This window comes from Dipodomys ordii, unplaced genomic scaffold, assembly GCF_000151885.1.
Source record: "Dipodomys ordii isolate 6190 unplaced genomic scaffold, Dord_2.0 Scaffold32, whole genome shotgun sequence".
NCBI lineage: Eukaryota > Metazoa > Chordata > Mammalia > Rodentia > Heteromyidae > Dipodomys > Dipodomys ordii.
The window spans coordinates 9,904,499-9,923,533 of NW_012267248.1; the positions used below are offsets into that span (position 1 = coordinate 9,904,499).

Sequence of the window (19,035 nt, forward strand, 5' to 3'; positions counted from 1 at the left end):
AAAAAAGGAATCTCTGGGGGCTGGGAAGGTGGCTCAGTGGTAGAGCGCTTGCCTTGCATGCTCGAGGCCCTGGGTTCGATTCCTCAGCCCCACATAAGCAAAAAAGAAAAAAGCTGGAAGTGGCGCTGTGGCTCAAGTGGTAGAGCGCTAGCCTTGAGCTGAAGAGCTGAGGGACAGCACCCAGGCCCTGAGGTCAGGCCCCACAACCGGACCCAAAGAAAAAAAAATGAAGATAGCAGCCTAGATCCTACTCAAACAAAGGCAAACACGAACTGCACATTGACTAACTTCAGCCTCTATGAAAATTTTGAGGGTGATGACAAGCTGTAACTTCTTTCAAACAAACGTACAAGTTAGTCTCTATTCATCAAAAGGTGCCGGTGATTTTGTAGAGGAAGATCAGATAGTGGAGACAGCTTGCTAAATGAAGTGATTGCTTTGCTGGAGGACTTTCCCTAGAAGCAGAGATAACCAGAGATAACTGAGAGAGTGGAAGTTAGCGTCCCAGCCGGTCTGCTGTGGTGCTTTTTGTCGCATTTTTGTTGTTGCATACCCAGCCAATGGGAAGAGGAGCAAGGAGGAGTGGGTGGGAGCAGGGGAAGGCTGAGTGTGTGTGGAAAAAGACCGGGTTAAGCAATTTATTTTTAAGCAGGACATTTTTTTTTTAATTGACAGAATATCTCTCCAGGCAGTGTTCACATGTTTCTAACTGAAGCTTTTAACTTGGCAGCTTGTTTAAACAAACAAACCCGTCCGTTGAATGCAATGATTAACAGGAAGCCAGGCACAGACCACAGACACCAGCCTTTGGCTAGGAAAAGAGGTTGGGTTTGAAATCCTAGCGTGGTGATGGCTTGCTGGCTGGTCACCTTACCTGCTAACCATTCTGCCACAAGGATAGGTAAGGCACCGTGTGATGGAACCTCCCTGAGGTGGTATGCTTCTATGTAGTGACAGTTTGGGAATGAGTGAGAGACTCAGCAAAGAGACCGCTTTAGAAACAACCTCAAAGGAAAAGGACAATGAAACAAAACCATAAATGAAGACAGAAAGAGGAAGAAGAAGGAGGAAAAAGAAAGAAAGCAAGGATGATGCTGGTACCTGGAGAAAATGTGAGTTAAATCTATCTTTGCTCTGGTGAAATCTGGGAAGACATTTGACTCATTTCCTGCTTCCTCAAACGATGAGGTGTTCAAAATACTGTCTGTTTAGCCTGTCTCTTGCTACAGCTCTGACTTTTGTGTTTATTTACAATAACAAGTTACGGGATAAGAAACGTTTTCTGCCGGCAGCTCTGGCCAATACTTCACTCTTAGCAGAGATCTGTCTTCAAATGATTGAAGGGGAGGGGTTTCATGTTACAGAAAATGCGCTGAAGACCACCCTCAACACATCCACTTGCTACGAGTATAAGGTTCAAAATCATTATATAACAGAAACTCTCTCTGAAGAAGAAGCTGCTTTCCCTTTGGCGTTCACACTGACAATCCACAAAGATTTTGGCACTTTTGAGAGGCTCTTCAGGGCCATCTACATGCCTCAAAACGTCTACTGCATTCATGTGGATGAGAAAGCCCCGCAGGAGTTTAAAAACTCCGTGGGACAGTTACTCAGCTGCTTCCCTAACACATTTCTGGCTTCCAAGATGGAATCCGTGGTCTATGGTGGGATCTCCAGGCTCCAGGCTGACCTGAATTGCATGAAGGATCTGGTGACCTCCGAGGTCCCCTGGAAGTACCTCCTCAACACCTGTGGGCAAGATTTCCCCCTGAAGACCAACAGGGAAATCGTGCAGTATCTGAAAGAACTTAAAGGGAAGAATCTCACCCCAGGGGTGCTGCCCCCAGCCCACGCTGTCGGGAGGACTAAGTATGTCCACAAGGAATTGTTAGACAGAAAAAATTCCTATGTACATAAAACAGCAAAGTTAAAAACCCCTCCTCCACACAATATGGCCATTTACTTTGGCACTGCTTATGTGGCTCTCACAAGGGAATTTGCTAATTTTGTCCTCCAAGACCAGCAGGCACTGGACTTGCTCTCATGGTCCAAGGACACTTATAGTCCTGACGAACATTTCTGGGTGACACTCAATAGGATTCCAGGTATGTGTCTTTTTCTCTGTCTCTTTATTTTATTTTGTTGTTGTTTTGTTTTGGGGTGGTCTTTTTGTTTGTTTTTTGTTAGTCATAGGGCTTGAACTCAGGGTTTGGGCGTTGTCCTTGGCGATTTTTGGCTCTTGGAGCCATAGTTCCACTTCTGGTTTTCTAGTCTTAGCTGGAGATAAGAATCTCACAGACTTTCCTGCCTGAGCTGGCTTCAAACTACAATCCTCAGATCTCAGCCTTCTGAATAGCTAGGATTACTGGTGTAATCTGTAATCACCAGTGCTGGCTTTTTTTTTTTTTTTAATTGTGACACATACATAGGGGTTACAATTGCGTGAGCAAGGTAATGAGTACATTTCTTATCAAGCATGGTTGCCTCCTCCTTTGTTTCCCCTTCCCATCCCTTCCCATCTCTCCCCTTCCTCTCCACCCCCTCCCAACCCCCCATGCTGGCTTTTGTTGTTGTTTTAAGAAGCTAGATCTCACTTTGTTGCCCAGACTAGCTTTCAACTCCTAGACTTCTGCATTAGCCTGCTGGGTAGCTGAGACTACAGGTACATGACACTATACTGGGCTTCTTTTTGTTTTTATTACTAAATATGATATAATCAACAGAGAAAACATTGCTTAAATGATAGTAAAAGAAAACTTTTTAACATTTAGAAATTGTCATAATTTCAAGTGTTAATGCTGTAACATGGAATATTTATTTAATTGTCGATATTATTTTTATTATTTATTGATAATATTAGCATTACTTATTCACAAATCATAATTGTATAAGATACAGTGTGGATGATCAAGGTAAGCTCATTACCATAGTCATGACTTCGCTTTACCTATCTTTGTTGTGTATGTGCATGCATGCAGGTGTGTAGGGGTGTGTGTGTGGGTGTGTGTGTGTGTATTGAGTTGTTTGAAATGTACTTCTTGATTATTTTGAAATATATATTATCATTGAGTAAGTCAGTCTTGAGTATAGTTTTCTGTTGTGCAAGAATAGATCTTGAAACATTTCTGCGCTCTGAAGTTTTGTGCCTTTGGCCAACATCTCTCTTGCTTTCCCCCATCCACCCTTCTATGCGCTGATGTTATGAATTGCCCCTCTGTGCTCTGCTCTTGAATCAGCTCTGTTCTTTTCCACATGGAACTGAGATCTCAGGAACCTCTCCCCAGGTCACAAAGGATAGAAATTCTTCCCCTTTAAAGGTTGAATCATGTCCTATTTTGTCTGTATACAACATTGATGTTAATTAAAAACAAATCTTTTTTTCCTCTTAATAAGTTTTTTTTAATTGTGAAAATACTGTACAGAGGGATTACAATTACATGAGCAAGGTACTGAGTACATTTCTTATCAAGCATTGTTGGCTCCTCCTTTGTTTCCCCTTACCATCCCTGCCCTCCCATCTCCCCCCCAATCCCCATAGTTGTAAAGTTCATTTTTCGACATAACATCTTGTACATCTCATTGTTGCAATGGGTCCACCTGTATCCCTATTTAAACAATTTGTTTTTTCCCTTCTCCTCCCCAAATTACATTATATAAGTGAAGTAAGCCAGGCCCAAAAAAAACATAGGTCCCATGGCTTCCCTGATTTGCAATAACTAGTATATGTCTGAGACAAGCAGAAACAGTCAGATAAGTTGATGTTAGGCAAAATGAAAACTAATCTTTACAACTGCTCTGCTCACCACCTGGAAGGTACAACTCTATTGGCAGATAAGAAGACAGAAGCATAGGTAAGCATAGAGATAAGGAGAAGGAGGTTCTATTGTGTAATGGTGAGCACTCTGGACTCTGAATCCAGAGATAATGAGAAATATTTTGAGCTTTCCACAATCTTGATGACTTCCTGAACATAGGAAGCTGAGATACAAGAATCAGCCTCAAAACCAGACCAGGCAGAAAAGTTTGTGAGATCATTTATTTCCAATTAGCCGGGCACTGGTGGCTCACGCCTGTTATCCTAGCTACTCATGAGGCTAAGATCTGATGATCGGGTTCAAAGGAAGAGTCTTATCTCCAATAAACCATTCAAAAAACTGGAAGTGTCACAGTGGCTCAAGTGTTAGAGTGTTAGCCTTGAGCTGAATAGCTGAGGGACAGCGTTTATGCCCAGAGTTCAGGCTCCATAACAGACAAAAAAAATAAAATAAAGCTGGAATCAGAGATGTGGCTCAAGTGGAAAAGCACCAGCTTGAGCAAAAAAGCCAAATTCGAGAGTGAGACACTGAGGTCAAGCCTTAAAAAAAAAAAAAAAAAAAAGCTGGGTACTGGCGTACTAACTACCCAGGAAGCTGAGGTCTGAGGATCACAGCTCAAACCACCCCAGGCAGGAAAGTTCATGAGACTTTTATATAGAACTAACCACCCAAAAAACAAAAGTAGAGCTGTGGGAGAGTGGAGCTCACCATGATAGAGCGCTAACCTTGAGCAAAAATAAAACTCAGAGACAGTGACCAGGTCCTGAGTTCAAGCCCCATGGCAGAAAAAAAAATTCTCAAGCCCTCCTGGAAATGGATTCAAAATTTAGAGCATGGTAAGCATTTGTAGACCAGGCCCTTCATTTTATAGAGATAGAGACTTCAAGATGGGTAATTGACCAGGCGCTTGGGTCATTCTGCCAGTAAATAAAAGCACCAATTAGAAGCCAGGATTCTAAGCCTGATCTTTTAAAGCTTATTTTCAGTTAAATATCAGATGTAACCAAATTGACTGGTCTTTCCTTTGGTACAAGTTCCAATTAGAATAATCTCAAGTTACACCCAACAAGAACCAGCTCAGTTCTGCTAGTTCAACTCCAAAATGGAGGCTCAGCTAAGTACCAGTAGTCTGTATTCCTAGCTACTCAGGAGCCTGATCTGAGGATCATGGTCCTAGGCCAGCCTGGGCAGGAAAATCCATGAGACTCTTTATCTCCAATTAACCACTAAAATGCCAGAAGTAGAGCTGTGGCTCAAATGGATAGAGTGCCAGCTTTGAGAGAAAAATCTACGGGATAGCATCCATGCCCTGAATTCAAGCCACAGTGTGTGTGCACACACGCACAAGCGCGTGCAAATGAGGCTTACGGCTCAAGGAAAAAAAAATAACTAGGAGGCTCAGATTCTCAGATTGATTTCTTCAACCCTGAGTACATATACGGACACCTGGAGCTTCAAAAGTTACCTAAGGCCAGGCCCATGTCCCTCCGGTGTTGGACTCAGCCAGCAGTTCTAGCACCTTCCAGGAAATTCACAGGTACAGGCAAACATATGGATCCTTGCAGAGGCTCGTTTTACACATGAGTACACAAAGCTTCCTAGACTTAGAAATCTGCATAAATCTGATTTTCTCAGAGCAGGAAGAGGTAATGTTGCAGTTAATAAGAAGCAAGGTTCAAGAAAGTCAGGCAGAAGAAGCATACTCTATATCTCTTTAAATAGAGTGGCAGAGCCCAGAGTAGGGAAGGCAAAATCCCTGCTTCTCCCTCTGTGTCATTTAGATAATGATGTAGAAGCTGTCCAGATCTGCCACCACACTGTAAGCGGAGACGCTGACAAAGCATGTTCCCAATAGGGCAGCCAGGGACGGTACAAAGGCAAACCCCATATTATTTTTAGAAAGAACCAGCATAATTTCATTTTGGAAAATAAAAAGCATTCTTTCCTTCCCTTCCTTCCTTCCTTCCTTCCCTCCTTCCTTCTTTCCTTCCCTCCTTCCCTCCTTTCCTCCTTCCTTCCTTCCCTCCTTCCCTCCCTCCCTCCCTTCCTTCCTTCCTTTTTTCCTTCTTTCCTTCCTTCCTTCCTTCTCTCCTTCTCTCCTTCCCTCTTTCTTTTTTTCTTTCTTTTTTTCTTTCTTTCTTTCTCTTTTTTCTCTCTTTCCTTCCTTCCTTTCTTTCTTGTTGTTGCAAGACCAGGATTCAAACTCAGTACCTCATGCTTTGCTCATTGGCTGGTGCTCTGCCAACCAAGCCAGTCCTCCACACTCCCCTCCCTGCCCCCTAAAAAACAGAAGAGTCTTAATGAAAATGTTTACTCCTGGAAGGAAAAAAAAAACAGAGGTAAAGACTGCAATTTTGGAAGAAGAATTTGGGGGTCCTTGGTGGGAGACAACAGAACCCTCAGGAGATTGGAAGAGAATAGGGAGCTTTTATGCCGCTGAGCAAAACCAGGCTCCCAGACGCCAGGGAGATGCTGTGAAGAAACTTCATGGAGTGTGCAAAGTGGCCCAGTCTTTCCACCCTGAGAGTTCATGGCTGAAATCAGTTGATTGGACAGAACATGAAGGCTCCTCAGGACTCAAACACTGAAAGTGGTGTTAGCAAAATTAAGACTCATAACTTTGCCAGAGAACCACGCAGACATCCAGGTACAGAGAACAAAGAAAGGTTTATTGCCTGGAAAGGGGGGCCAGCAAGACCCCTTCTCACAAGGGAGGAATGAGAAGCACCACCAGCTATTGTCTGGGGTGACCTATATAACCTAGGAGGCTTAGGAGGGGCTAGAAGGAGCTAGGAGGAGAAGACTCTGGTGTGGACGTGCGGGCCAGGGGCTTCATCATGGTGGACTAGGATTTATGGCTGCTGTCCAAATGGTAGATAAGGGGTCCTGCAGCTGCCCAGACCTGAGGGTCACTCTAAGGGGCTCTTGTTGCCTTATATAGTGGTAGCTGCCCCAGAGGAGTGCCATCCCAAGGTAAGGGGGCTGGAAGTTGATTATTTACTGCCTTTACTACATGGGCCTAGCGCTGCCAAAAAGGGAGCATGCTAAGCTGTGGAGAAGGGAAGGAGTGGACTAAGCTATGGGAAGGGACTCATTTCGCTCACAAGTGGGTTTTGACATCTCTGGTTAGCAATGATGTCAGCAAAGCAATAGAAAAGAAAGGCCCCAATTCATGCATTTGCAAAATGCAGATAAGTTAGTCCTGGGGGTAGCTTCTGAGTGATGTGTGTAGTTCCTTCCTTGCTAGAGAACCCTCCTGGTCTTCCCAGCCTGGGGCCAGCCTGTGTGCAGGGCTGGATCATCAGGTGTTAAGGGCACTGGAAATGTGAGTGATTATCTTATTTAACTGTTACCCTACCTATGTGGAGATCTTCCTTATTTATGTAGGGAGAGTTCTTCAAGTGGTATATGAGGGTTGGGAAGGGGAATTATGACTCTTCTAGTTGATCACAGTCCCAAGGACTGGATTCTATCCATAGTACTGGGGAAAAGAATGAAATTAATTTAAACACATATAAATTACATATATATATATATATATATATATATATAATTATAGTCGGTCATGGGGCTTCAACTCAAAGTCTGGGCACTGTCCTGAGCTCTTTTGTTCAAGGTTAGTGCTCTACCACTTGAGCCACAGCTCCACGTCCAACCTTTTGGTGGTTAACTGGAGATAAGGGTCTCACAGATTTTCCTGTTCCATCTGGTTTTGAACTGTGATCCTCAAATCTTAGCCTTTGAGTAGCTAGGATTACAAGTTGACCCACTGCCACCAATCCCAGGCAGTTTTATAAAAATAAAAGGAAACATAGTTACTGTACCTATATCTATACCTATACTGTGGCAGGTCCCCTGAGGCTTCTCAGAAGATAAGACTGTCCACATATCCATGTGATGGGTGAATGTGTGTATGAGGAAGAAAGCAACACAGACAGGAAGCTCAAAAGGCTTTTAAAGGTATTTTAGTAGTCATGAAACTGGAGCTTCCTGTCTTGCTTTCTTCCCCACCTCCATTTTAAGCCCTTGTCTAGCTAAGTCACTCCCTCCCACCTGTCTTCTCTAACCCAGTTCACAACAAGATAAGTGTGATCTTTTAGCTTATCACCTGAATCAATTATGGATGATTTCCAGTTAGGAAAAAGAACCATTTGTAGGCTTGAAGTTCAAGTTTATCCACCAGCTCTTGTGATGTAGACATGTAGTGGGTTTGTTTTATCGACCATATGTTCCTTGGATTTAAGGATGTCAAACTGACTAAAAATTACAGTTACTGCAAGGAGGTACTTTGAATAAAACTCCACAGGAATTAATCTCAATTTTATATTAAAATATGAATAAAAGAGAGAACAGTCTTTGAGAGCAAGCTTTGTTAGAGACAGGAGAAAGAATGATCGCTGGCTCCACTCTGAACATTTCCACCACCTTCCAACAGCTCCTTAAGCTCAGAACCCATTGATAAAGTCAGAGCCTCATGAACCAATTATCTCCTCTGAACACTGCTGTATTGGGGAATAAGCCCTCAACACATGAGCTTTGTCTAGAATATTGACTGATTCCATGGCATGCTTTTGCCCTGGGGCCCTTGATGTGGAAGGGTTTTTTTTTTTTTGTGCTTTTGTTTTTGTTTTGCATTTCCATATGCAGTGGCATCTATGACTGGCCTGACTGGTCATCATTACTGGAGACTGGTATATATATCCTTTTAGACCTCACTATATACATAAGATGCAATTCTGAGGATGCCAGGAGCTGCAAGTCAGAAACGCTCTGACCCCAAGTGCTACTGGGAAGTCACTCATGGCCCAGTGAAGGGCCTGGGTCTAACATCCTGAGAGAACGTACATTCCTCCAATCAATCAGACTCAAAATTTCTGAGATCGGGAAGGTGGCTCAGTGGTAGAGCGCTTGCCTTGCATGCTCGAGGCCCTGGGTTCGATTCCTCAGCCCCACATAAGCAAAAAAGAAAAAAGCGGCGCCGTGGCTCAAGTGGTAGAGTGCTAGCCTTGAGCTGAAGAGCTGAGGGACAGCGCCCAGGCCCAGAGTTCAGGCCCCATGACCGGACCCAAAAAATAAAAAAATTCTGAGATCACTAGGTTTAGGGGTAGATCTGTAGGAAAGGAAGTTTGGGGGATATATTTTACAACTAGGTGGGCATAAACAATCTTTGTTTTCTATCTCTTAGGAAAGGATATCATTGAATTGGGACATTAGTGAGTTCTTTTCAAGGAAACACAGGTCTTTGGAAAGGTTTTGGTAAAGGGCCTGGCAGACTTCACCTTTCATTTTTGTTAATAGTCAAAGTAATAGTAAAATCGTTTTATAGTTGCTCCAGAAGAGAAGGGGTTAATCTATGGGTGAGCTCCTTGCTTGCTGTACTTTATCTTCTTTGCTTTGCTGGTCTCTGGGTTTGTTTGGGATCATCTGTGGCTCATACTCTATCCTTACCTATTTTCTTTTCTCATTCCCCAGCTATAAAAGTGTTCTTTCCTATTCCTTTTCCTGAAAGAGGATGATATCTATCTATGTCAACTTGAAGTCATACTCTGATAGGACATCTAGAAATTGAGTTTCTGTTTTTTGTCACGATATAGCAGGAGTACTTGCTATAAATTGTTAAAAAGTGACTCAGCCAGGCACCAGTGACTCATGCCTGTAATCCTAGCTACTCAGGAGGCTGAGATCTGAGAATCTCGGTTCAAAGCCAGCTCGGGCAGGAAAGTCCATGAGACTCTTATTTCCAATTAACTACCAGAAAATGGGAAGTAGCACTGTGACTCAAGTGGTAGAGTACTTGCCTGGAGCTAACGAGGTGAGGGACAGGGCCCAGACCCAGAGTTCAAGCCCCATGACCACCACCACCAACAAAAAAAAAGTGACTCAACACAACCTTCTAGAAATGTTTACATCTCATTGAAGTTATTTGTTTTGTGTAGGATCTGGGGCTTGAACTTAGGGCCTTATGCTCTCCCTTAGCTTTTCCCACTAAAGGCTGGTGTTCTACCACTTGAGCCATAGTTCTACTTCTATCATTTTACTGTTTAATTGGAGATAAGTGTCTCACTAACTTTCCTGCCAGGCTGGCTCTGACCCGAGATCCTCAGATCTCAGTCTCCTGAGTAGCTAAGATTACAGGCGTGAGCCACCAGTGCTTGGCTGGAATACACTTTAGACTTCAGCAGACTGTTGAGTCTGATGAGAAGAATGATTACAGCTCTGTTTGCTCAGTGGAGACAGAGTTGCTGGTTCCCATCAGTGGGATTTTTTTCTTGTGGTATTTAGGATTAAACTGGGGCCTTACACATGTGAGACCATTGCTCTACCACTGAGTTCTACTTTTAGTTCTCAAGAGAGGATTTAGGAGCCTGGCTGTACCACCAACTATCTGTTTATCTTTGGGCAAAGTGCCTATATTCTCTTTGTCAAAGGGCTCTTCTCCATAGTGGTGGAAAAGTACCTTCTTGTAAGACAAATGGGAGGATTAGATTAAATTGTGTTATTTTTGGTTAAAAAAAGATTAAGTATAAGGAGGAGTGGGGGCCAGGGGGTGAGGAAGATGTAGGGTAAATCATTTTTCCATACATTTCAGCTAAGTATAAAGACAGTGTAAGGAATTGGAGAGATGGGGAAGAAGGAAGCTGAGCACCAATGGTCATGCCAATAATCCTAAGCTACTCAAGAGGTTGAGTTTCAAAGATCATGGCTCCAAGCCAGTCCAGGCAGGAAAATCCATGAGACTCTTATTTCCAGTGAACTTCCAAAAAGTCAGAAGTGTAACTGTGACTCAAATAGTAGAGTGCCAGCCTTGAGCATGAAACTCAGGGATAACACCCAGGCCCTGAGTTCAAGTGCCAGGTTTGGCACAAAACTAAGGGAGAGGGTAGTAATTAAAGAGGATTATTCAGTTGGTCGCCGGTGGCTCACGCCTATAATCCTAGCTACTCTGGAGGCTGAGATCTCAAGATCACTGTGCAAAGCCAGCCCAGGCAGGAAAGGCCTTGGGACTCTTATCTCCATTAAACCATTCAGAAAACCGGAAGTAGTGTAGTGGCTCAAGTGGTAGAGTGCTAGCCTTGAGCTGAATAGCTGAGGGACAGTGTTCAGGCCCAGAGTTCAAGCTCCATGACCGGGTAATTAATATGCAGTAAAAATATAAAAGAGAGAGAAACAAATGACAGGAAGGTAAAGCAGGTTCTGATGAGGGGAGAGGGTACAAGAAGAGGAGGAGGGCCAATTGAGCGAGTGAGTTTGCATATGGCCCAAGTAATTTATATGCATGTGTGTGAAAATAAAACAATGAAACCTGCTGAAATTGTTTTAAGAAGAGGGGTGGGGGAGAGACAGGAGAGTGGTAGAATGGGGCCAATTTTGATGTATTTTTACATATATGCAAAAATGTCACACTAACCCCCTTTTACAACTACTGTTTGCCCATGGAAAAGAAATTGGATGTGTGGCCACAGGGATTATCTCATCAGTGTATCTCTTCTTCACAATGTCACAAAGGAATTCTGGGTCTAGTTAAAAGCCTCTCCTTAACGTTTTGGTCATTTTAGGTTGATCTGAAGATAAATGGTCTCCTATACCCTTGGTAATGGTACTGTCCCCTTGTTCCGGAATGTTCCCTTGTTCTTTGCCTTTGCTGTTCATTCTAATCAACTGACCTTAAGATCCAGCTGAAATGTCACATTTCAGCTCCCTTTCTGCCACAGACATAGTCTCCAGCCACTTCTCTTATAACAAACGCCTCCTCCTTGGCCTCCTACCTACTGAGTGAATCCTCTATATCTGTGTTCAGTTGTCCTGTCCCCAAACACCAGCCATGAGGAAGTAAGCTGAATGATTGGACCAAATGACCTAGTGCGGTTCTAATATTGTGTGGAGCCAGAAGCAAATGAAGGAGGAAAAAGATGACTCGTTCAAAGCTGGGTACCATGGGGCCATATTCCTGTAATCCTAACTACTCAGGAGATTGAGATCTGAGGATGGAGGTTCAAAGCCAGCCCCAGCAGACAAGTCTGTGAGACTCTTTTTCTTTTTTGTCTGTTGTGGGGCTTGATCTCTGGGCTTGGGTGCTGTCCCACAGCTCTTCAGCTCAAGGCTAGCATTCTACCATTTGAGCCACAGCACCACTTCCAGCCTTTTCTCTTTATGTGGTACTGAGGAATCAAACCCAGGGCCTCATGCATGCAAGGCAAGCATTCTACCACTGAACCACCTTCCCTGCCCTCTGTGAGACTCTTACCTCCAATTAACCAGCAAAACCTGGAAGTGGAGCTGTGGTTCAAATGGTAAAAAGGCAAGTAAGAACACAAGGCCCTGAGTTAAAGCTCCAGGGCCAGCACAAAGGAAAAAATTAAAAATGATGGCTCGTCCTCTGTATAGAGGCAGGCTCTGCATCTAAGGATTCAACCAACTTCAGATTCACTATATTCTGAAATAATTGTGGGCCAGGTGCCAGTGGCTCATGCCTATAATCCTCGCTACCCAGGAGGCTAAGATCTGAGGTTCAAGTTCAAAGCCAGCTCAGGCAAGAAAGTCCTTGAAACTCCTCGAAGTGGAACTGTAGCTCAAAGTGGTAGAATGCTAGCCTTGATTTAAAAAGCTTAGGAGTAGTGCTCAGGCCATGAATTCAAGCCTCACAATCAACCAAAAAAAAAAAAAAAGGAAAGAAAGAAAGAAGGAAAGAATTGTGTCTGTCATAAACATTTATAGAATTCTTTACCCATCACTCATTCTCCTAACTTTCAACATAGTATTTGCACTTGATTGGGTGTTATGAGTCATTTAAAAATGATTCAAAGTTTATGGGAAGATATGCAAGTCATATGCATACTATAGAATGGTTTTGAACATCCAGAGTTCGGTATCTGAGGGGGGATCTTGGAACAATTCCTCATGGAGACCAAGGGGCAACCTAACCTATTCTGTTTGTCTCAGAAAATGGTTTCTACAAATAAAGACCTATTTCCTCCTGTTTCTCAGAATGTTAATTTTGTGATTTTTTTTTTCAATTCTGGTTTAAGCTTTGAAGCAGTCCACAGCACAGGAGTCCTAACCCATTCCTCCCCACCCCCATGACTTTTCCAAAGGGCAGACACCCTTTGCCACTTATGCAGAATGCATTAGGAAACACTGCTGGCAGTGTGGCTGGGCTGTGGGGACTGTTAGTCATCAGGCTGCTAAGGTCAGTATCAATGATCCTCTTGATGCATTTTCAGGACTGAAGTTGCTTTTTGTATGTTTGGGTCTAGAAAAATAAAACCAAGCATTAAGGGAATTTTCCCTAAGATGCTCTGGTTTTAACTATCCAGAAAATGTAGTTTATGTGGCTCCAGCTTGAATTCCCTATATGATTGCTATACCCCAAACAGAACTTTTAGCCATTATGCCAAATTTTTTTCTTATATCCTCCCTTGTCTACAGAAATCTGTTGTTATTATTATTATTGTTGTTGTTGTTGTTAGTGCTGGTTCTGGGGCTGAACTCAGGGTTGCATGCTGTTCCTGAGTTTTTGTGCTCAAGGCTAGTACTGTACACTCTACCATTCTACCACTTGAGATACAACTCTACTTTGGGCTTAAAAAAAAAAAGCTTAATTGGAAACAAAAATCTCATGGGGGGTAGGGCAGGGGAAGCAAAAAAGAATCTCACCTTGGACTTTCCTGTTGGGTTTGGCTTTAAACCATTATCCTCAGATTTCAGCCTCCTGAGTAGCTAGGATTACAGGTGCAAACCACTGGCGCCTGGCTCAAGTTTTTGTTGCTATTGTTGTTGTTATTCTTTGCTGGGTATCAAACCGATGCAATTGCTTCTGTCAAGCATGAGAGCTCTGGCACTGAGCCAGTAGGGCCCAACCCAGTGTCTGTCCCAGGTCCTTCTTATTTTCTCTTTATAATCGTTATCTTCTTTTAGTAGGACTTGTGGATTAAGCATCTGTTGTTACAGATAGAAAACAGAACCTTGAAGGGTCAGGAGCAGGAGCAGTCTGAATTGCCCCTGTGATACTAATGAAATCCCTTCTAAAGGGATTAGGAAGTTTTCCACCATCTAAGTCCCCCACAAAATGTACCATGGATTGAAATAGCTGTCAGCTAAGTGATAGAACTTGTACTCAACATGTTCCACGTCCTGGCTCCAATCTCCAGTATGGCAACCACAAAAAAAACAAAAAAAACAACCCAGAAATATGTATAGACACCACTACAACTGGTTTCTGAGCCCATTTTAAGCATGGATAACATCATCATCACAACTTATTAGCAGTAGGCTGATAGATTTTTCCTGGAGTCCTACTTAATGTATTTGTGGCTTTTATTTCCTGCCATTTCTAGAACTTGAACTCAGGACCTCACACTACTGCATAGCTGGTATTCTACCACTTGAGTCATACCTCCAGTCAAGCTTTTGGCGGGCTAATTGGAGGTGGAGTTTCTCAGACTTTTCTGCCCAGGATGACCTCAAGCCAGCTACTTCTGAGTAGTTAAGATTACAGGTGTAATGCCAATGGCACTGGCTTATGTCTGTAGCTATTACCTTTTGATCTCTTTCATTTCACAAGATTTGATCCTTGGCAGTAGTTTTCACTTTTGTGTATGTTCACTGGGCTACACTGTCTACATGTGTCAGAACTTTCAGAAGGGAGTGGTTTAAATCCACATTCAGGCATTTCTATTGATTTGTACTGATTTAAATGCCAATTTTATGTCCATTGAGCTTGTCAAAATGTAGGGCAGTGTCTGACTGCCTCCACATGGACTGCTGATAACCTCACATAGTCACAAATGTGATTCTACCTAGTTTTCTCCTTATAAGGCACAAAGTCAACTACAAATTCCTATCACCACTGCAATTCCAACTAACCTCCCTCTCATCTTGAAAACCATAACAATGTTTTATGGAGGGTAAACCAATCACTCTTGCAGAATTTTCCACTCAAAAACAGCCATGTAAAGCTGTTTTTAGCTGCTGTTGTGGCTTTACCGGGCTCTGTTCCATCCTGTGAGAATCTGGCATCTTTACACTCAGGAATCTGGCAGAAGCAGGGAAGGAGATGGGGTATATGTATCCTTTTGACTTCAAAGCACCTGTTAACCTAGCTATTCAGGGGGCTGAGATCTGAGGATCATAGTCAAAGCCAGCCTGGGGAGGAAAGTTCATAAGACTCTTCTCTCCAATTGTCCACCAAAAGAAAGCCAGAAAGTGGAGCTTGGCTCAAGTGGTAAAACACTACCTTTGAGATAAAAAAGCTAAAGGATAGTGCCCAGTCTTTGAGGTCAAGCCTCAGGACTGGCATGAGATAAACAAACAAACAGCTAAAGTTAAAATAGAAGGAAAAGGCAGGGTTGGGAATAACACCAACTGCAGTGATAGGTCACAATAACAAAACATGGGGTCTGAGGATAGAAATGTGGAGTTTTTCTAAAGACTAAAAGGCTCAGCACAACCTAATCTGGAGTACAGCTATAGTTGTCTATTCCAGTGTGTGAAGATAATTTTTAGCTTATTCTCCAGCTGCTTCCTAGAATAGGGGCCTCTCTCCTTGCTAGACCCACAGTGTTGAATCTCACAAGCCCGATCTATATTCAGGCTCAAGTGGTGGGGCGAGGGAAAGGAGTAAGGGAGAAGGAAGGGGAGGAGGGAAGGAGGTCTACAGGTTCTAGTTCAGCTTCATAGCAATCACAGCAGCATAAGGCAAACAAAAGCCAGGGTTCTTGGAATCCCTTGGCCAGCAGCTTTGTGCATTTTATTTTAAACATGTGCTAGTACACAATTTTTTCAAGATATGTGTCATTGTGTGAAAGTCATTGAAAAGTTCTTTGTTAGGTGCCAGTGGCGACATCTGTAATCCTAGCTACTCAGAAAGCTGAGATCTGAGGATCACAGTTCCAAACCAGCCTGGGCAAAAAGTCCATGATACTCTTATCTCCAATTAAACACACACACACATACACACACACACACACACACACACACACACACACAAAGCCAGATGTGGATCTGTGGTTCAAATGATAGAGTGCTAGCCTTGAATATAAAAACTCAGGGACAACTCCCAGGCCCTGAGTACAAGCCCCAGAACCTATCCAAGAAAGAAAGGAAAAGAAAGGAAAAAAGAAAGAAAGAAAGAAGGAAGAAAGAGAAAAAGGAAAAGAGAGAGAGAGAACATCTTTAACAACTCAACCCAACCCATAGTTCAGCCTTGAGGTGTTTTTCCTAACCACAAAGACTTTCCTCCAGGACCATAATACAACCAGGAAAGGATCTTCATTACTATTTAATCTACAGACCCAGTTCCAGAACCTCTGGTTGTCAAGGAGACCAGTAGCATCATTCCTAAAGCTAAGGTCTGAGTTACACTTAGCCATCCTCCATCCCATCCATTTAGTCTGCTCCAATTTGGAACTCTTTCTCCTTGACTTTGTCTTTATGATTTTATCTCTTCTTTTCTTTCTTTTTCTTTTTATTGTCGGTTGTGGAGCCTGAACTCTGGACCTGGGTGCTGTCCCTCAGCTCTTCAGTTCAAGACTAGTGCTCTACCACTTGAGCCACAGCACAACTTCTGGCTTTTTTCTGCTTATGTGGTACTGAGGAATCGAACCCAGGGCCTCATGCATACAAGGCAAGCACTCTACCACTGAGCCACCTTCCCAGCCCGATCTTATCATTTTTTTTCCAAATTCTTTATTGTGATTAAGTGATTACATAATTTCCCAAATTTCACAGTATTCTGGGATAGTGATGCTTAGTTAAAGTCACAAACACATTCTATCTTTCATGGGGCACATTGTTTATCATGGTCTATAACATTTATGAGTTCTATGAGCTTTACAATACAGTTATTTCTTCCACATTGGGTGACATGTACATTTCTTTTGTTTTGCATAGCATCAGCTGTTCCCTCTTTCCCACTTGTTCCTCCCTCCCATCACTGCCATTGAGTTGCTTAGTTCATTTTGGTCAATGTCCAGTGCAGCTGATGGGTCCCGCTGTTGTATGTTTTTCCCTGATTCCCTCTAGTTCTGTGTCATCCTCCTGGTTTTCCTCTGGTGTGCACATATATACCATATATGTGATCAGCAGCATGGGGTTATTTAGTAGTGATTTGACCAGATGAGTGGAAGTCCTTTGTTTCTTAAGCCTTGTTAATTTTGTCTATCACCTTACTTTTTGGATTTAACATCCACTTATCAGGGAGACCATGTGCTGTTTGTCTCTTTGCTCTTGGCTTACCTCACGCAACATGATTTCTTCTAGCTCCATCCATTTCCCTGCAAATGTCATTATTTTGTCATTTCTAATGGCTGCATAATATTCCATTGTGTATAGATACCACAATTTTTGGATCCATTCATCTGTGGTGGGGCATCTGGGTTGTTTCCATATCCTGGCTATTGTGAACAGTGCTGCAATAAACATGGAGGTGCATGTGTCCTTGTATACTGGCTCCTGTTGTTCAGAATAGATGCTTAGCAGTGGGATGACTGAGTCATAAGGGAGGTCAATGAGGACCTTCCAGACTGCTTTCCAAAGTGGTTATATAAGCGTACATTCCCACCAGCAGTGTAATAGGGTTCCTCTTTCTCCACATCCCCTCCAGCATTTGTCATTGGCTGATTTGTGGATGTGGGCCATTCTGACTGGGGTAAGGTGGTATCTCAGGGTTGTCTTTATTTGCATTTCCTTCACAACCAGGGATGGTGAACATTTCTTCATGTGTTTCTTTGCCATTTTTATCTCTTCTTCTGAGAAGTCTCTCTTTAGTTCCCTTGCCCATTTAGTAATTGGTTTGTTAAGTTTGGGAGGGCTTAGTTTCTTGAGTTCCCTCTATATACTGGATATTAACCCCTTGTTTGATATATTGCTAGTAAATATTTTCTCCCAGTTGTCTTTCTATCTTGGTTGCTATAGCTTTAGTTGTGCAAAAACTTTTTATTTTAAGGTAATCCTATTTGTTGAGTCTCTCTCCAATTTGTTGTAACCCTGGGACCCTGTTCAGGAAGTTCCTTCCTGTGCCTATTAGTTCAAGTGTCTCTCCTACTCTGTCCTGAGGTAGTTTCAGAGATTCAGGTTTGATGTTAAGGTCTTTAATCCATTTTGAGTTGATATTGGTGCATGGTGATAGGCTGCGTCCACTTTTAGTTTTCTGCATGTGGCCGTCCAGTTTTACCAGCACCAGTGGTTGAAGAGGCTGTGTTTCTTCCACTGTATGTCTTTGGCTCCTTTGTCAAATATCAGCTGACTGTAGGCATGTGGTTTTATTTCTGGATCATCTATTCTGTTCCATTGGTCTTCGGGTCTGTTTTTGTGCCAGTACCATGCTGTCTTTGTTATTATGGCTCTATAGTAGAGTTTGACATCCGGCATCAAGATCCCTCCCATGTTGTCTTTTTGCCTAGAATTGTTTTGGCTAGTCTAGGTCTTTTGTTGTTCCATATGAATTTTTGGACTGTTTTCTGTATTTCAGAAATGTATGTCATTGGAATTTTAATAGGAATTACATTGAATTGTATATTAATTTTGGTAGTATTGTCATTTTCACTATATTGTCTGCCTATCCAAGAGCATGGAAGGTCTTTCCATTTCCTGGTGTCTTCTGTAATTTCTTGCTTTAAGTTTTTATAGTTTTTGTTAAATAGTTTTTACATCTTTGGTTAGATTAATTCCTAAATATTTTATTTGGGGGGGTTATTGTGAACTGGGTTGCTCCCTTTATTTCCCTCTCTTCTTGTACATTGTCAGTGTACAGGAAGGCAACTGATTTTTGTGGGTTTATTTTGTATCCTGCTACTTTGTCGAAGTGGTATATAATTTCTAAGAGTTTGGGGATGGAGTTTTTGGGATCATGAAAGTATAGTATATGTCATCTGCAAAAAAACATAGTTGAACTTCTTCTTTCCCTGTGCAGATGATCCCTTTAATGTCTTTTTCTTGCCTTATTTCCCTGGCTAAGGGTTCCAGGACTATATTGAAGAGGAGTGGAGACAGTGGGCATCCTTGCCTTGTTCCTGATTTTAGGAGAATTGGTTGTAGCTTTTCCCCATTAAGTATAATATCAGCTATTGGTCTGTCATATATGACTTCTGTTGTTTTAAGGAATGTTCCTTCTATTCCTATTTTCTCCAGAGCTTTTAACATGAGTGAATGTTGTATCTTATCAAAAGCCTTTTCTGGTCAGATAATGTGATGTCAGGAAAATGAACCCTTAGCTATGTATTTT

General features: G+C 42.5%; 1 protein-coding gene across 1 annotated transcript in view; it reads left to right on the forward strand.

Annotated features, from left to right (window-relative positions):
• The first annotated feature begins 650 nt into the window (after positions 1-650).
• LOC105985988 overlaps positions 651-19,035 on the forward strand; it is a 95,816-nt gene continuing 77,431 nt past the window's right edge. Inside the window, exon 1 of the mRNA XM_013016719.1 lies at positions 651-2,105. Coding sequence (XP_012872173.1) covers positions 1,184-2,105 — 922 coding nt within the window. The 5' untranslated portion in view covers positions 651-1,183. The remainder of the gene's footprint in view (positions 2,106-19,035) is intronic.